The sequence below is a fragment of the Rhinolophus sinicus genome, linkage group LG10 (genome assembly GCF_036562045.2).
Source record: "Rhinolophus sinicus isolate RSC01 linkage group LG10, ASM3656204v1, whole genome shotgun sequence".
NCBI lineage: Eukaryota > Metazoa > Chordata > Mammalia > Chiroptera > Rhinolophidae > Rhinolophus > Rhinolophus sinicus.
In genome coordinates, this window is record NC_133759.1 from 88,504,631 (window position 1) to 88,523,956 (window position 19,326).

The window sequence follows — 19,326 nt, forward strand, 5'->3', positions numbered from 1 at the left end:
TCCTCGAGTCCCGCAAGGGATGGTGGGCTCTGCCCCCTGCAACTAAGGTTGAACACGGCACCTTGAGCTGAGCTGCCTCCCGGATGGCTCAGTTGGTTGGAGCATGGGCTCTCAACCACAAGGTTGCCAGTTCAATTCCTCGACTGCCGCAAGGGATGGTGGGCAGAGCCCCCTGCAAATAAAATTGAACATGGCACCTTGAGCTGGGCTGCCGCTGAGCTCCCAGATGGCTCAGTTGGTTGAAGTGCATCCTCTCAACCACAAGGTTGCCGGTTCGACTCCCACAAGGGATGGTGGGCTGTGCCCCCTGCAACTAGCAACGGCAACTGGACCTGGAGCTGAGCTGTGCCCTCCACAACTAAGACTGAAAGAACAACAACTTGAAGCTGAACAGCACCCTCCACAACTAAGATTGAAAGGACAACAAATTGACTTGGAAAAAAAAGGCCTGGAAGTACACACTGTTCCCCAATAAAGTCCTGTATAAAAAAAAAAAAAAAAAAAAAAGAAAGAAAGAAAGGTGCTGAGTAGCCAAGAGGCGGGTACTATGGGAGTCGCGTCGTACAGCTCCTCATCAGGGCCCAGACCCTTCCCACAGCCTGCGCAGGCACACCCCATTTCCTAGACATGCAGACTTTCCTCCTCTCTCAGGACTGGCTCCCAGCTGGATGGGAGGGCTTCCAGCCAGGCTCTCCCAACGCGATGTGCGTTTCTTTCTCCCTACTGCTTCAGTGTGTATTTGTCTTGTGGCGCCAAGAGTGAGGCTTGTCCTCTGGTAAACTTTGCCCCATGACCCTTTCTTCCTCCAGAGTGGGCCATCCGGTTGGCCAGGCCTCAATTCCCAACATCTCCCAAGTCCCTTGGACTCTGGCTCCATTTCCTGCCCCTCCCCGGATGTTGACTGAGCAGTAGGCAGCTGGCCCCGCATTCTGTGGCCCCTGCGCGTGTCCCAGGGTGAGGGGGATGGAGCGTGAGGGCACCTTTCTTGTTTGGGACAGTCTTATCAGACTCTAATCCTTGCTGCTTTGGGAGGCAAATGTTTGGTATAGAAGCACACTGTGGAGGGGCGGGCCTGGTACATTTTATCCTTTGCCTGGGTACCTCTAAGGCCCACTCATTCATACTTACTCAGCAAATATGCTTTGAGTTCCTGCTATGTGCCGAGCACAGGCGCTAGGCGAGAGAATAGATTTAACCACAAAACACAGACCCACTCTTTGCCATTGAGCATCCCACCTAAGGGTGAGAAAAAATGGAGACTAAGCTAGAGCAGTGCTTCTCAGACTTGACTGTGGGCCGAACTCTTGATAAAATTTGGTGGGTCTGGGTGGGGCCTGCGCTGCTGCATGTGTGCCAGTTCCCGGGTGGTGCTGACGCTGCAGGTTCCCAGGTCATGGAGAGTGGCATGAGCTTAGTGGCATGAGCTACTGAAGGGCAGGCCAGAAGCAATGCAAGGTCTGCTTTGGAGGAACAGTGGTCAAGATGACAAGCAGGGAACTTTCTGGAGGAATCCTGGGAAATCTTTCTTACTCCCTCAGGCCAAGACCCCTTGCTGAGAGGCCGAGGCTCCAGTGGCCTTTTCTCTCCCCTGGTAGAGCTCCAGATGGGTGCCAGTGCCAGGGTGCGAGCAGCTGTGGGAAAACTGGTGTTCGCAAAGGGGTGTCCTTGACTTGGGCATGAGATGATGGCAGTGTCAAGGGGCCCAGAATCCTTTGCTCAGTGGTGTCTTCTTGTCTTTGCAGACTGTGCTGGGTGCAAGGAGGAGATCAAGCATGGCCAGTCGCTCCTGGCACTGGACAAGCAGTGGCACGTCAGCTGCTTCAAATGCCAGACCTGCAGCGTCATCCTCACCGGAGAGTACATCAGCAAGTGGGTCTCTCTCCCTCCCCACCCCGGCTCCCCGGGCCTCTGCATTCTACCAGGCTGTCCCCTCTGGCCCTCACCTGACTGTCCAGCACCATGTCCCTTTATTTCCATCCAGCTACCGTACTTCTGCCACGAACAGCGTCTCACCCACCCTGGGTCCCTCCCACCGTGTTGCCTTTGCCTGAGATGCTCTTCTCCCTTCTTCACGTGCTCCTTCCCTTCCCTCTGGTCTCAGGTCCCACACCCTCTCCTCGGAGGTAGCCTCATACCACCTCTTACCACCTCCAGTCCCCCAATACTGGCCCTCATAGTACCGGTTTGTCCCTTCATCCAGACTAACACCGTTTGCAATTCTATAGTAGTATTTATCCATGTTCATGTTTTAATAATGGTAATATGACTATTTACTGAGTTTGTATTATGTACAAGGAACATACTAACTGCTGTATATGGATTATCACAGTAAACCCCGTAACGACCCCCATGAGGTATTTATCCCCATTTTAAAAGCTGTGGAAACTGAGGCTCGGGGGGTAAATAACTTGCTTCAGTGATAATATTTCATGTCTGTCCTCGCCAGGGCAGGGACTTTGTTTTATTCGCTGCTGCCTTTAGCACAGTGCCTGACCTATATAGTTGCTGAATGAATCTCATCGAGAGGAGAGGATTGGCACACACGATTATCAGCAGAGAGGGCCCAGCGTCCAGAGCCCTGCACACTGCAGCACCACACAAGCCCCCCTTGCTGCTAAGCCAGTGACCACAGTTATATACTCACGTAGATGGCCACAGACCCTCACAGCTTTGACTCTTTCTCACCCCAGACACTTCCCAGGTACCACTCTGTGGCCCGATGCTAGGACACAGCAAGCACTAAAATGCAGCATCCATGGTTTCTGCTGTCAAGAGAGTTCTAGTCTAATAAGGGAGATAAGGCATATGGATGAAGAATTAGGACACCAGGGGATATGTGATAGAGAGCTCAAGACAAGTTTTATTCCTTCAGATCTTTTTGATCACAAGTGACAGAAAACCCAACTCCAACTCATTTAAAAGCAAAACTGGGAGTTTGCTGACTCATAGGAATGGGAAGGCCAGAGGCATGCGGGCTTCCAGCATGTCTGAATCCAGGGGCTCAAGATGTCATCAGCACCTTAGGTGTGTGTGTGTGTGTGTGTCTCAGCTCTGCTTCCCTCGGTGTTGAATTCCTTCTCAAGCAGGCCCTCCCCAAGTGGTAAGAGGAGTACCAGCAACTCCAGGCTAGTGAGCCCAGCAGGGAGGGTCTCCTTTCCCAAGAACTCCAGCACAAGTCTCACGGCTTGGCCACCGCTGGGTCACATGCCCATTTCTGATCAATCACTGGCCAGGAGGAAGTGACCCCTAGAGCCAGAGAACAGCCCTCTATGGCTCAAAGTAACTGAGAGTAGAGAGGGTGACTCCCTAAGGAAAGCCCAGATGAGGTGCTGCTACTAGCAGAGGGGGAGATGGATGCCAGCCAGACAACACAGGCCAGGAATATTCAGAAAAAGGAGGGATTTTCTAACTAGCAGGAAGTGGAATCTGCAACCTGGGAGAGCTTCATGGAAGATGTGGTATTTGAGCTGGACCTTGGAAACAGGGACAAGATTTGAAAAATGCAAAGAAGGAAAGATTCTAGGCAGAACGCCCAGACTGGGCAAGGGCAGGGAGGTGCTGGACGCATCCATCCTGTTTGCTGGAGCTCAGGTGTGTGCACAGGTGCAGCGGGGTCCAAGGCTGCAGAGGTGAACTGAGGTCGCGTCTCTGAGAACTTTGAAAGCCATGCTAGTAGGATTTTAGTGTTCTCCTCTGTACCTGCCAAGTAAGGAGTGCCCCTAGTGATTCATCAGCCAGGAGTCCTTGAGTCTGGGAGCCAAAGTCAGAATTCTCTGGGGGAGTAACGGTTTGCTCAGAACTCCTCTCAAGGAGCCCCGCCCAGACTGCCCACCACAACTTGGGCCTCTACAGCCTGGCTCTGGGCTCTGCATCTGTCTGCCAGCAGACGGGCAGGGGCTTAGAGGCACTGGCCCGGCATCGATGCCCAAATTACAATCCCAGCGTGCAAGTCTCAGTTTGCTCATTTATAAAAATAGGGGTAAGAAGGTGGCCTATCTCATGGGTAAAGGCCCAGTGATCTGTGCTTCATACCTAAGAAATACCTAGTAAATATTGATTTTACCATCTGCCTTCTTTTTAGAATCACGTATCCTACAAATTTCCCAAGGCTTACCAACCCATGGATCCAAATAACGTGGTGTTAGCATTTATACCCAAATTTTGCTGGCTCATTGTCCCCACCTTCTGACACATGACTTTATGCCCCTCAGAGTCACCCTCCCAAACCCAGAGTATAGAAGGGTTGGACAGGGTTGTCGGTCTCAGGGGCCCACTTTGCTGGGCGTTGGTCCTCACTGTTGCCTCTCCTTCAGGAAAACCCTGACTGCCCTGCCGCCCAGCGTGGGCCCCTAGCAATCCCAACATGGCGGCAACTTGGAGGCGGAGCAATGACGTGCCTGACCCTTAGGCTTTCTGTGTGTGAGTCAGTTCTGTTAAACCCAGAGGTGGGGGGAATGGTCCTCTCTCCTCAGAGCTGTCATCAGCACTCCTGAGAGATACATATCATCAGATAAGTCCTTAGAGCTAGGCCAGGCCCCAGGCTGGGCTGAGCTCTCTGATGACCCCAAATACCTCCACATGGGCACATGACAGCTGGGCCCAAGTGGCCTCCTTAAAGACCCCTCTCCGCAGTCATGGGGGTTCACCTGGCAGCCCTAGGACACCCTAGAACCATGTCCGTTAATGCTCACAGCAACCTGAGTGAGAAACCAGGCTGCCTGGGTGTGAATCCAGCGCTAGGTCAACCGAGCTGGGTTTTCTCATGCACACAATGGAGGGACTGATAGTTCTGACCTCATAGGGACGCCATAAAGAGGAAATGAAATAATCTGTTTAAAATACCATCAGAGAGCCTGACACACACCCAGCAATAAATGTCCGTGGCAAGTAGTAGGGGGCAGGGTAGGAATAATAACAACCATCTTATTACTGCCCGGTAAGTGGTAAGTGCTAGGCAAAAACGGAGCTCAGAGGCGGTAGCCAGGAGGTTCCCGTGCTACTGACCCGGGAGCAGCCAGACGATTCTTTCACTACAGGTGAAATTTTTAATCAGAAGAGGAGCCCTAAAGAGATGCAAAAAAATTGATCACATTGATTACCTCCTGGTTTTCCTGGAAGAGAAACTGGGAGGCGCAGAGAGGAGGGTGAAGACTTTTTTTTCCCTTTATACCTTTGTAATTTGCCAAATGCAAATATTACCTCTGCTATAAATAAAAATAACTATTAATAAACTTAAAATAAAAAAAATTTTAAGAGCCCTTCGGGTAAAGGGAAGAGAAGGGGTCTGGCGATCACGTGGGGAGAGGGAAGAAGGCGAGTGGAAAAGTGGTAGCTGGACAGCAGCAGACCAGTGGTTCCCAGGCAGGCTCAAAGAGTGTGTCAAAATGTGGGTTCCTGGGCCCCGCGCCCAGGGCTTCTCCTATTCCACAGATCTGAGGGCTGCCTAGGGAGTTTGCGTTTTTAACGAGCTTCCCCAGTGCTTCTAATTCTGGCCCAGACCCCATCCGTTGCAGGTCCTGGAACCTCCACATTTTACCCCCACAAACCCCCCAACTTCCTCTTCCTGTGTGGATTTCCTCTTGCAGGGATGGTGTTCCGTACTGCGAGTCCGACTACCATTCCCAGTTTGGCATTAAATGCGAGACGTGTGACCGATACATCAGCGGCAGGGTCTTGGAGGTGAGTGGGTACAAGTCACTGCGAAGATGTTTGAGCAGGATGGCCTGTGACTCCAAAAAGTCATCACTGAGGATGGAGAAAGTCACCACACCCCCTTTCTTCCACAGCCTCCACCTCCCACACTTCTTCTGCCCTAGCTTAGCTTGTTACTTGACCTTGAGCAGACAACCTTGCCTCTCTGGGCACCCCCAAAATGAGCAGCTGGATAAAATTATTCCTGGTTCAAAAATGCTATGATGGGAACATCGTTACTTCTCTGGATTCCGATCCAGATAAATCACAGAGGAGTAACAATTATGATTTTCTTCCTAACCCTGCTAGAGGATGGGAGCCCTTCTTTTTGTTTTGTTTTGTTTTTTTAAGCATTTGGTAAATGTGCTGATTTAAGAACCAGCTTGTCTAGCAGCCTGCTCCCTAAGCCCTTCTCTGGCTAGTACGTCGCCATGGCAACAGCTCTCCTCTGCCTTCCATGCACAGCTTGTTCTGCCAGGGAGAGACATCCTGCAGCACCCTTCCTGAGACCCTGTCCACAGGCCTTCCTGGCCTTCCTTCCCACACCTATGGGCCCAGGAAGCCATCTATGCTTTGGGAGCACCCACCTGGAGCATTAGAAACAGAAAGAGTTTGGTGTTAAGGAAAAACAATAGCCTAAGTGTAGGAACAACTGGATTCTAATATTGACTCAACGGCTAACTCATTCTCAGATTTGGGGTGAGTATCTTTGCCTGTCAAGGCCTCACTTTTCCCACTGACAAAGGCTGGGGGATGGCAAACTGCGTCAGCTCTTTCAAGCAGAATCATTCATTCTGACAAATCTGGAAAGTTGGTTGTGGTTACTGGAGTCAGCAGGTGCTGAGAAGGATTTTGCAGCCACATCTGGACTCAGCATGAGAGAATGTGGCAACCAGGAAAGGACTCTCTGAGGAGATGCATTGAAAGAGCCCTGAGGATGAGGAGGCTGTCATGTGAAGAGCTAGAGGAAGAATGAGCTTGACCCATTCCAGGAACAGAGAAAAAGGCCAGGGTGGCTGAATTACGTAAATCGGGGCCAGGGGGAATGGAGTATATCGTACAGGGCATCCCACAGAGGGCTTTGTAAAAGACCGGATTTTATAGTAAGTGCAATGGGGAGCCACTGGAGAGCTTTAAACCAAGGAGCAACATGATCAAATTATGTTTTTAAAAGATTGTAGGGAGTTAGAAAAAGGTAAACAAATGCACAGAGTTGATAAACTATCAAGCATTTCTGGGGAACAGTAAGAGTGCAATGTGGAGGATAAGGCGTGAAACAGGAGCACAGGAAGGGTACGGGGCCCAGGTTTCCGAGGGCCCAATACCAGGGCGAAGAGTTTGTGATTCACTGGGCCACGGGGGGGTTGTGGAAAGACCTAGCAGAAGTGACCTTGCTTAGAGCTGCACCTTAGCGAGGATAACACCTTAGTACACGGGCTAAATTTAGAGGCAAGAAACTGGAAGTGAGGAGACCATGACCTCAGAGGAAGGACTCCAGTGGCAGTGGAAAGGACAACCACTGTGTCTCCAGGATTATGGAATTAGAATTGCCGTAGCTTTGCAAATGTGGGGCAACTCGTAGACATGAAGACTGAAAGACAAGAGGCCAATAGTTGGTCTAAAGTGTCAAGCCCGGGTGAGAGGAAGTCTGGTGTTGCCATCTGCAGAACTGGGAGTGGCAGGGAAAGAAGCTGATCTGGGCGGAAACACAGTGAGTTCCTTTTGGGAGGGGTTGTGATTGAAATTCCAGGATAGTTTCAAGAAGGCTGTCAGAAATGTGGATCAGAGCTCAGAGACAAAGCTCAGGCCTGGAGGGACCAATTTTAATGATGCTAGGATTTGAATGATAGTCAGCATCGTGGACGTCATTAGGATTTCTGAGGGGGGCGGGGAGAGAGGTGATGGGGGGAGTGGGCTGAAGGCAGCCTTGTGGGGCAGCTGCTTAGAGGTGGCAGGAAGAAACTGGGCGTTATCACAGAAAGAGGAAGAGCACTCAGGGGTGTTGGGGGAGAGTGGGGGAGATGAGAAGCTAGACCTTCAGAAAAGATGGCGGGGTCAGTCAGTGTGGGTCAGATTCTGCACAGCAGGTAAAGGCTGCTCGGGCTGAGAAAAAGCTGTGAGGTGTGGAGAATGTCGCCTGCCGGAGAACCATGTGTGGGGTCTGCAGGACTGTGGGGGAGAGGCATCGGGATTGTAGGGGGGTAAAGGGTCAGTTGGATGGGAGATCATAAAAGCATACTTTTCTTTCAAGGAAAAGCTTTGATTACATGCAGAGCTGCAAATGGGAATCTGCCCCAGCATTTCCAAGCTGCTCTGAACGGATGTCAATGGGGGTTGTCTTTTCTTGCCTGTTACTGTCTGTTAGCATTGTGGGAGCCTCCTTTTCATGGGCAGCTGTGGTGACTGCATTTCAATTGATTCCGTTTGTACGAGGCTCCATTAGCATCTTGGACATATTGATTTTTGTTTTCTTAGAGCTGGGAGAGACTTAGCAATCAACTAGTTCACCCTCCTCATTTTACAGATGAGAAAAGTGAGCCCCAAGACACATGATGCTTTTCCAAGGTCACACGCAGTGTTTCTGGTAGAGACAGAGCAAATTCTAGGACTCTGGGCTCCTATACCCCCACACCGCTGCCCACAGCTCTCATCCACTGAGGGGGTCTTTGAGATAGTGGGGATATCATGAAACATACATGGTTGGAGTGAAACAGACTTGGATCCCAATTTTATCACGTCAAGCCATGAAACCTTAAGCGAGTCACTTTCTCTGAGTCTTAGAGTCTTTATCTATCAATGGAGAATACTACTGTTATTTAACCCCGAATGGACATGTTAGAAAATACGTATATTGGTCACTGCCCCTGGTTCCTGGCACAGAGTTCCCCAAACCCTTGTAATTTCCTAAGTGATAAGAGCACTAAGAGCATCTTTTGTTTTAATATTTGACCCTGATTCCTGACACCAAGCTCCTACATCCCTTGGAATTGCCTGGGTGATAGGAGGGTCTTTTGTTCTAATGAAGCGACCCTTGGTGGGCTCCTGGATGGGGGCCAGTCACAAAAAGACCAGGCCATGATTAGATGCTGAGAATTTTCCATCCTATGCCACATCCTCCTGGAAGGGGAGAGGGTCTGGAGACTGAGTGAATGATGGATCACGCCTATGTAATGAAGCCTCCAATATCCCAAAGTACAGGGTCTGGAGAGCTTCCAGGTCAGCGAACACAGGGAGGTGCTGGGAGAGGAGTGCTGTGCGAGAGGGCAAGGAGCTCCGCACCCCTGCCCCCTACCTGGTCCTGTGCAGCTCTCCATCTGGATGTTTATCTGCATCCTTTATCACATCCTTTTATAATAAACTGCTAAACATAAGTGTTTCCTGAGTTCTATGAGCCATTCCAACAAATTATCAAACCCAAGTTGGGGGTCGTGGGAACCCCGATTTATAGCCAGTTGGTCAGATGTACAGGAGACAACCTGGGCCTTGAGATTGAAATCTGAAGTGTGTGTGTATGCGGGGTGCGGGGGGACAATCTTGTGGGACTGAGCCTTTAACTTGTGGGGCCTGATGCTCTCGCCAGGTAAATAGTGTCAGAACTTAGTTAAATTATAGGACATCCAGCTGGTGTCCCAAAGAATTGTTTGGTGTAGGGGAAAAAACTCACATGTCTGGTGTCAGGAGTGCAATGAGTGTGGTAGGAGTGTGAAAGTAAAGGAGACACACATGACTGTGGTTTTCCTTTATAGTTAGTCGGGAGTCTTTTCATTGCAAGTGCAGAACCTATATTTAAATGGCTCAGGCCAAAAAGGAAATTTATCAGCTCCCATAATAAAGAGCCCAGGGGTAGTTCTAGCTTCAGGCACAGCTGAATCCAGTGCTCAAACAAATGCTTTTAGACTATCTCGCCATCTTGGCTCCACTTTCTTCTGTGTCGCTTTATTGTCAGGAAATCTCTCCTTCATGGTGGGGAAGTTGGACACCTGTCACTCCAAGCTAACATCCTGGCTCTCAGGCAGCAATGGAAGGAGAGCGTCTCTCTTCTAATAGTTCAGCAAACATCCTGGGACTGACTCTTACTGGCCTCTCTCAGGCCCATCTCTGAACCAGTATCTGTGACCAGAGTGGGAATACGCTTATTGGTGGGGTTAGCCCTACTTACCCACATGGCCTGACGTGGGGAATGGGAAGTCCCCCCCATGAAAGGCTTGGTGCTATTTCTGGAAGAAGGAGGAAGGATGTTGGCCAGGCAAAAACTACAGCTGCCCACTACAGGGCCCACCCAGCACATAGCCAGGTACACAATAGGCCCTTCATTAAATTCCATTTCCCCAGGACACCCTACAGTCCCTTCCTCAGTGACAGAGATGAATCTGTGTCCTCGCCAAGGAGAACCACAAACGTGGTGCCCTGTGCTGCTTTTCCTAACCTTGTGTGTGGTTCTCAGTCCTCTCCGATATGGCCCCATTTTTCAGGTACTAATTCTTTGCCATTGTTCTTCACTATTTTCTTGATTTCAGTTTGTGAACGGACAGAATGTCTCATCTTGTCTCGCTGACTTGGTTTCCCTTACGCTGGTGCCAACGGCTCTGAGAGCCTCCCTCCCTCCCTCCCTCTAGTTGTTTTCAATGCCATCTGTGGCCAGGGTGCTGAGGTGGGCGCGGAGCTTCTTTCAGCTGGTGCTGGGTGGTGGGGCATGACATTTAGGAAGATGCCAAGTTTAAGTTTTGCCAACGGCTGTTGCCACCCTGGAAAACAGGTCTATAATTCAAATGATAAAGAGACACGAAGTAGGGAGAGACTGCTAATTAAACCAATTCTCCCTGTCATGGTACAGGAGAACCAGGGCCACGATATCTCAGCTGGGGAAAAGAGCAGGCTCCTTCCAAAGTGTGAACACAGTTTGCTTTGATGGCGGGAAAGACATTTTATCATCGGTGGGGGCCACGCAAACAACCAAGACTAAAAGCAAGGGATAGATAGTGGAGGGTTTGGGGGTGTTTATCCCCCAAAAAACATTTGGGGGTGTTTTTTTTCCTGTTTAAAAATCTGCCCTTTCCACATTCTTGCTAAGTTTTTAGAGTAAGTCAAGTATTCCCAAACAGGCAAACCCATACTCAACCTCCCCTACCCTACCCCCACCACTAAAAGGCTCAGAAATCGGCCTTCAGCATTATGCAATTATAATTTTTGAATTTGAAGGAAACCAATAGCATCAGGCCTAGTGATAGCTTGGGGGTCGGGGAGGGGCTTTAACAACCCCCTATATCCTTCAGTATCCCCCAGGCATATTGCACCCCCAACACCTTGCCCTAACATGCAACATAGACCCTGAAAACAAGCCCCCCCTTCTCACCCAGTCACGGCACCACGCTCCTCCCATATAGAAAAGCTGGAGCCACCCCTGACACATCACGTCCTCTAGGTTGGGGCTGTAGTGTCAGACTCAGCATGGAAGTGACGCTGGGCTGCTGGCTGCCCCTGCCAGGCCCGGCGCCAGCACTGCCACCGCCTTCCGGTGGCCCCTGAGTCACAAGCGCTCTGAAGCTGTCTCTTCTCCTAAAGAAGAATTTGCAGCTACAAATCACATCCATTTTTACTTTAAATAATGGTAGAACAGGAAAGCGGGTATAGGGAAGGGGCCACCTAGGCCAGACTGGGTGAGCTGGGGAGAGGGGCGGAGGCACCCAGGTAACCATCATGGGAGTGGCCTGGAGGTCAGAGGCTCCCCACAGGTCGTGGCTTGGTGCGTCTATTTGTCCCTTATGTACCACTCACAGTTTTTGCCATGTCTGTGAACCTTGTGTACGTGTTCTTAACTAACACTTTAAATTGTCTTAAGTTGGCTCACTGACATATACGAAAACTTATATAACATAACAGGAAAACTAAGATCACGTGCCATATTCCTGGTAACCAAAAAATAAACATAGTTCTAGCTAGATTCTATTGCTTGTGGAGGCTCCAAGCCTCACACCTGTTCTCCTTCTTAAAAAGGTAGATTAGTAAGTTTTGAATAGGTGTTAAAGACACACCACACCAAACTTGTACTTTCTCCTTGAAAAAAATCAGAAGAATTGATAGAGGATTGAAAAGGAGATCATTTTTTTTCCATTGATCCAATGTTATTAAACCCTGGGTCCATGTACCACTTAAAATCATCTCCTGGACCACTAATGGTAAGGGCCCCATTCTTGGGGGATGCTGGGATATCCTCCAAGCAAGGCTGTTTCCTCATCTGGAAATGAGTACTGCCAAAATGGAAGTGCAGGTGTCCAGAGAAATCCCCTGAACTGCCACCAGGGATCCATGGTTTGGAATCACCAAGCTTCCTGGGGGGACTTTTAGATGGCTCTAGACTCCCCGGGTAGACTCCCATCAAACCTCAGGGCCGTGAACACACCAAACACACTAATGTGCCCGGAAAATGTTCAAACTCAACCCCACTGGGCAGTAGCCCCAGCTCTGACCTCCTGTTTCTTCCTTTTATTTCCGTAGGCAGGAGGGAAGCACTACCACCCAACCTGTGCCAGATGTGTACGCTGCCACCAGATGTTCACCGAAGGGGAGGAGATGTACCTCACAGGTAAGCAAACCTGACCCTCCGTAAGGCATTCCAAGCCACCCGTGACGGAAAAGGAGACACAGTCTCCTTTTAGTTCAGTGTTAATCTTTGCTTTTGGCTTCTCCTCAAAGTTGCTATTAATTCGCCCCTCTCTGGGTGGTTTGGGAAAGTTGCTGGTGTGGCTAATAGGAAGTGACATGTAATCTGCCTTCCATGCCTGTGCGCCTCCACCCGCTGCTCGGCTGGCCTGCTTCCCTGGCAGTGCTCTGAGCAGGCTCCCCGGCTCTGCCTGGCCATGGGAGGTGGAGCTGAACAAGGCTAAGGGGTCAGAGAACCTCAGAGGGACGCCTGGGTGGCAGTGTGTCTGAGCATCACAGCCTCTACCCCACCCCCCGTCCCCTCCTTTCTCCCACATCTCAAAGCATCACATCAAGATACCGCTCAGGTCTTCCCTAGACTCTCAAGAGGCACAAAAAGGAATGGGAGGGAACCAGCAGTCTCTAAGAAGCAAAGCAGGGCTGCTTTCCCTCCCCTTCCCAGGGTCCAGCCCTCTGGCTCCAGGATTCTTGCAACAGTCTCCCAATCAGCCTCTAGGCTGGGTCCAATCCCCATCCTCAGCCCAGCCACATCCCCAAGCATCGCAGTTCCTGACACAGCCCTGTTGAGAGGTGTCCCTGCCCACCAGTGTGGCCTAGCATTTAAGACCCTCTCACTAAAGTCTCAAACTGCCTTTCCAGCCTTGAACCAGCCCAACACTTCAGCTGCCAGCTTTCAATTGTCCCTTCTTCCATTCAACAACTATTTCTTGAGCCCCTACCATGTGCGGGCTCTGTGCTGGGTCCACAGGGAGTTCCAACCTCAGCCCTTCCCCCATTTCCCTACAGTGCAGTGCGGGAGATGGACTATCGTCCATAAGTCCATAATCACACAAATAACTGTCAACTGTGATGTTTTATGAGGGAGAGAAGTGTGGGACTGTGAGAGCACATAATGGGGTGGGGAGGGGCACCGGGGAAGCTTCTCTGAGGAAGGGCTGGGAGCTGGGATACAAAGCGTGAGTGGGCGTTCTGGGCAACGACAGGAGAGATGGGCTGCGCCAACCTGAGGGGACAGAAACTGCAGGGTTCTGAGGTGGGCAAAGAAATGGCAAGTGTGGGAGACAGAGGGGAGCCCGTGTGGCTGGGGTGCAGAGGTCAGTGTGCAGGGCAGACCCTGTGACTAGAATGGTGTTCGGCCCCTCAAAAGAACTTGTGGCCCTCGTGCGTCTGGGTTTTGTTTGCGTACCTTGTCTTCAATAAGAACACTTGTCTTCCCGTGCCCTCCTTTGCAAAGCCTATCACTCTAGGCCCAGTTTAGTCACTTCCACTTCATAACCCCCTTTGAAGTCCCCCCAAACCCACCCACAACTTACACGCCCTCCTCCCTGAATCCCCACAGCCCTTTGCGCCTGGGCCCCTCCAGCTCGCACTGCAGTCTTGGGCTGCTCCCTGAGGACCCTTGCTCCCCGCATTGGCCCCACAAGTTTCACTCTACAGGTGACCCTTGTTAGCTGAATTGCTATGATTAGCCGTCCCCAGATGTTTGAAGAGCTGTCTTAGGGAGGAGTGAAGGCGGCTCCTTCCAGTTTCCCACCAGGCAGAACTAAGGGAGGCAGTGCCAGGGAGTGTGTCTTCTTATCAAGCCTGCCGTAGCCACAAATGCCCAGGGCCAGGAGCTCCCGCAAGCTGAAGTGAGTCCCTGTGCCTACAGCAGGGTTTCTCCACCCTGGCACGACTGACATTTTGGGCCACACAGTTCTTTGCTGTGGGGACTGTCCTGTGCATTGCAGGGTGTTTAGTAGCCTCCCTGGCCTCTACCAATGAGATGCCAATAACGTCCCCCTTCCCACTGTGACAACCAAAAATATCTCAGACAGTGCAAAGTGTCCCCTGGAAGCAAAATCATCCTTGGTGAAGAACCACAGGCCTAGAGCTATTCAACAGAATTTCCTACCATCTGCTCGAATGCTGGAGCAGGACTCCTGTTGGATTAGGCTAGATGACCATTTCTAAGATGCTGTGACTCTACAAATACTTTATGTACAGTCGCACAGGGGTTAGAGGTGGAAGGATCCTAGAGGTCATTCTGAACTGTAGAGTAACAGCCCCCATTATACAGGTGGGAAAAGTGAGGCCCAGAGAGGAGAGATGTGTGAGAACCAGAACATGCAGGGGCAGAGCAGGCCTGGACTATGACTCCCACTCCAGGGCTCTCTGCACCTCACCTCCTGGGACCCAGGTCCTGCATGCCACGCAGGTCCCTGCAAAGACCAGAACCCCCCCTTCACGGGAGCATCCATCGCTCGGTGCCTGGGCTCCGAAGCGGTTCCTGTGACGCACAGGGAAGCCCATGGGCATCTCCACCAACCACACAATGTCTTCACGGACCCTGACCACCTTGGGAATCTAGACTTTGCACTTGGTTTGAAAATGCGTTGCATGGTGTTCGTCTCCCCGTTTGTTCCCTGGTGAACACATTTTCTTGTGTTGAAACTGCCCTTACCTTCCCATCTCCAGAATCATCAACCTCTTTCCCTTCCTGCCTGAATTCCCAATCCTAATCTTTCCCCATTTGCTACTTTCAATCCTGGCTCCACTGCTTACTCAGTTTTGACCTTGGGTGAGTTCTCTTCACTCTCTGACCCTTAGTTGCCTAGCCTGTCAAATGGGCTTTTAACAGTCCCTGTAATACAGAACTATAGTAAGTCCCAGACACAAGGTACATTTTCAGTTCATTCATTTAACAAATACCCATGGAGCATTGCCTGTGTGCCCGGTGCTGTCCTAACAACTAGAGACGCTGTGGTAAGCAAGTCAGAGAGGTGCGCTGCCCTCGTGGGGCTCCCATCCTCAAGTCTCAGTATCTGCTGAGCCCTGCTTCTGACCAGAACGTCACAGAATGCTGCAAGAGTTCAGCGATGGAGTGAACAGCTCTGTGATCAGGAGAGAACCCACAATCAAACCTAGCGCACAAATGCCTCCGGGAGCTGGGAGATATTCTTGGTGATGAAGAAGGGCCTGTCGCCCTTCTCCCTAATTATCCCCATCCCTACCCTCCTGGCTCCTGGGAGAGTGGGAGTAATTGCAGGCCCTTCGAGGATCTGCCTTGAGAGACGCTGAGTGATCCTGGAATGAGGGGACCAAGCCCAATGTTAGTCATGCTGACTCGAGCTGTAGGCGTCTTGGGGTGGCAGCCAACCGGGGGCTTCCGCTACCACTGAGAGTGGGCCTGTGGATGCCTTGGTCACCTTCCCTGGGCGGGGGCACCAGAACTCAAGTGATATTCCCCAGGAATGGCAGGAAAACTGTCCTCCCAGGCAGCACAGGAGTGGTGAGAACTGGCTTACAGCCCGGAGTGCTGGGTTCAAGGGTCAGCACTTCCACTAATGGGCTGTGACCTTGAGAAGCGATGTCCTTCCCTGGGTCTCTTCCTTCACCTATAAAACGAGGATAACTGTGCTGTCTTTCACTCATCCATTCACACGGAGGCGCTGCTCTATGGATCTCTGATGTGCAGAGCAGTCAGAAATGAATGAGGCAGGGGTGCTTGCTTCTGGGGTGGAGTTTACTATCAGGAGTGGGAGAGCGACAGAAGTGCAGAGATTCAATGACAAGCTGTGAAGGGGAAGTTTGGGAACAGTGGAGCGTGTTATAAGGCTCCTGATCTAGTCAAGATCTTGAAAGTGAGGAGGAGGTGGGAGGGTGAAGAGGGAGGGAGGATTGTGGAGGCAGAGAGAATGGCAGGTGCAAAGGCCCACGGCAGGAGGAAGCATTGCGTGGTGGAGAGACTGAGGCAGGCCCCCATACCTGGCGCTCAGAGAGCAAGCATGCTCCACAAGGTCCTCATGAATATTCAGGGGAGATGAAAGTGAGGGTGCTAAGTGCCCCACAAAGCAACATACCGGAGAGAGTGTGAGGAAGCCTGCAAAGTGTATAACCCAGCCTCACTGGACAGAATGCATGGTACTGACAGCGGGGGTCTCGGGAGGTCCTTTGGGCCAGTTTGTGTTCTAATTGCTGTGTGATGGCTTTCTGATGGGCTCTAATTGAGAGAAGTCTGACGTCTGTCTGGATGAGAACTTCCAAAGCCCCAGGAGACAAGGGCAAGTTTTCTTTTATTTCAGTTCTGTTGTGCATTCAGCCTTTTCACTGTTTTTACAAAGCTGCCAGATTTGTAATCTGTTTGTTGTCCAAACCCTTCATTTGGGCTGCACCAGGGATTTAGGTCACTGATTTTGTGTAGCAAAATGACAGCCAAATGCTGCTAGTGCAGGGCAAAACTTACACTGAAATGACAAAGGTTACAGTTGCTGGGCCAGTGGGAGTTTTTCTAAATCCAAAATGTGTTTCATGAGATAGATTTTGCCCTTGTTCTAAATGTGCCTGTACCCAGGAAAAAGGAAAGATAAGACTTTTTTTCCCTCTCCTTCTGTCTACAATAAATACCCCCCTGTTGTGAGAACCTGAGACAGCGAATAACACTGGAAACACAGGACTTCAGCTGCACACTTTTACACAGGTCCCTGTCGTCACGTGTATACTCGTGTTTAACTAAACCCACCAGACAGGAAATCATTTATGAAATCCTAAGACAAACTGCCTGCTAAGGAATTACAGGTCCTGCTCATAGTAATAATAAGTAACAACAACAAATTATAGGTCCTGCCAAGAATAATAATAGACATATAAATAAAATGTCATCAGCTGATGTTTACTGAGTACTTACTATGTGCCAAGCATGGTACTAAAAGTTTTAAATGCAATATCCCATCTTATCGTCACAACCTTATGAACCAAAAGTCATTGATATCTGCATTTTAGGGAAAAAGAAAGTTTAGAGAGGTTATGTCCCTGGGCCACGGTTAGCTAGTCTGTCTTGGTAGGGTTTGTTTAAGGCAGTGTTCTTTCATTTATTGTTTGAATTCTTAACCTGAGGTTGGTTCAAAGTGGCCTTCTGAATTCATGTATCCCCTGAAATTGCTTGCCAAAGTTTGCATGTAGGTATGTTTCTTTAAGGAGAGGGTCTGTAGTTTTCATCAAATTTTCAGAGGTGTCCATGGCCCAAAATAAAGTGAAAGTCCTTAATTCTGTGTTAATGCAATCTAAAACAGAGCCCTGCAAGCTTGCTTTGATAATTACACCACACCCTTCTCTTGTATAACGGAGTCTATTTCAGATCCCTTTTTTTTTTTTTTCCTTTTTTTTTTTTTTTTTTGTAGTTCAGATGCTACAAGGTCTTGGTACCAGGAGGTATATCTTCCTGGCACAGCTGGGACTGCATTGAGCTGAGGCCTCACTGTCCTCTGACAAGTACCGTATAAGAGGTGCCCTGAGCTACGTAATAGCTGTTCAGGAAAGGTGCCCCTCATTGTTTTGGATTGTGGGACACCAGCCCTCAGTGGTAATCGACACATTTCATCAAACCACACTTTAAAAGGCACTAACATAATATTGGTTGCTATAATTTAGTAGTTTAACGTTATTTTAAATTGGCTCACTCTACTGACAGCTTAGGTTGTAGGAGTTATGCTTAAAAACTTTAAATCTTATGTTTCCCCAATCCTGCTACATAATTTTAGATTTTTCAAACATATCCTGCTACTGTGCTAAATTGATATTTCCTAAAGTCTGACTCTACTAAGCGTATTTCATTTTAAATAGAGTGCGTGTTAATGTTTGATGAGCTGCAATTTTTTTTAGATTTTTAGGGTTACCAAACATCTTGAATCCTATAGACAGTACAGCGTAGTTAGTAGTTTCAAGTTTGTATTTTAGATTCTGTTCCCAACTTGCTCCTCTCAAGTCGCCACCAACTCAAGACAACGTGGCCATTTTCTCCCTAGTTACATGTCACATCCACTTCACCAGCCAATCTGTCCATGTTGGTCAGAATTAGGTCCAGAGTAGCAATTTCCCTGGTTGCTTCCTCTATTTTCTGGCAAACAAAATTGCCCGCCAGGCAAGTCAAGAACTTGTCAGATGCTCATATTTTTAGCTCAATGAGATGTTTTATTAGTCTGGACTTTTTAGGTGGCAGAAACTCAACTCAAACTACATTACGCAAAAGAGGATTGATCAGCTCACAGAACTGAAGCGCGTCTGGGAACAGCACAGCTGGGTTGAGGGGCCCACAGGCGGACGGCAGCGGGTGGTTCTTCTCCCTGCTGCTTTCTGTGTGTGGCCTCACCCTCTCCCACCCCAGACTGGCTGCCTCCGTGTCAGGGAAAGGAGATCACAGCCAGCCCCTGGCAACTACAGGCACGGAGGGGCAGCATTCCCGCCAAGGGTCAGCAGAGAAGTCCTGGAGCCACTCCAAGGAGCCTGACTTTGTCACATGCCCAACACACCCAGGTCAGGGTGGGGAGACAGCAACAGACAGGTGGGCAAGACATCTAAGCTCCCTAAACCCCAATTTCCCCATCTGAAAACAGGGATAACAATAGGCCCCACCTCACCCAGCTGTTGTGAGGATTAAAAGTGTGAATGCATGGTATAGGCTTAGCGTAGATCCTGGCCCCGCCAGCTCTGCCAGTCTGAGCTCATGATCAACACCCAGGAATGTAGAAAGGGCTATTCCCCATGACGCCACGCACTAATAAATGCTGCCTATTGTCAAGATTATCATCTTTATTAATAACACTTAGCAGAGGGCTCAGCATATGCGTATGTGCTCATAAATGTTATCGTTATTAATCATTTTTTACTCTCATTATTAGTTATCATTATTATTTTTTAGTTAATTACTATTGTTATAAAGTGTGTAGCATTAGGCCTGGCACACGCACTCTCTATATATTAGTTATAAGAATAATTAAAATGCTTAGTGTCTAACACATACTAAGCACTCAACCCATTTTAATTACTGGCCTGTTATTCAGCAGTTATTATTTCCTGTGAATTACTCTGTACCTCAGTACTGCCATTCTCCATTCCTCACCCCACTTGATACCCTCCGTGGTAACCAGCTTCATGAAAGCTAAGCACATTGGTCCCTCAACCTCTTTGTTAAGCTTCAAGCCCACTTGACCATGTCAG

General features: G+C 49.7%; 1 protein-coding gene across 6 annotated transcripts in view; it reads left to right on the top strand.

Annotated features, from left to right (window-relative positions):
• Positions 1-19,326, top strand: part of ABLIM3 (actin binding LIM protein family member 3) — a 103,282-nt gene that overhangs the window by 53,117 nt on the left and 30,839 nt on the right. For all 6 annotated transcript variants that reach the window (XR_012489830.1, XR_012489832.1, XR_012489831.1 and 3 more), the window contains exons 6-8: positions 1,743-1,869; positions 5,586-5,679; positions 12,187-12,274. Coding sequence is in view for 1 of the 6 variants with exons in the window: in XM_019734351.2 (XP_019589910.1) it covers positions 1,743-1,869; positions 5,586-5,679; positions 12,187-12,274 (309 nt within the window). In the remaining 5 variants the exon portion in view is untranslated. The remainder of the gene's footprint in view (positions 1-1,742; positions 1,870-5,585; positions 5,680-12,186; positions 12,275-19,326) is intronic.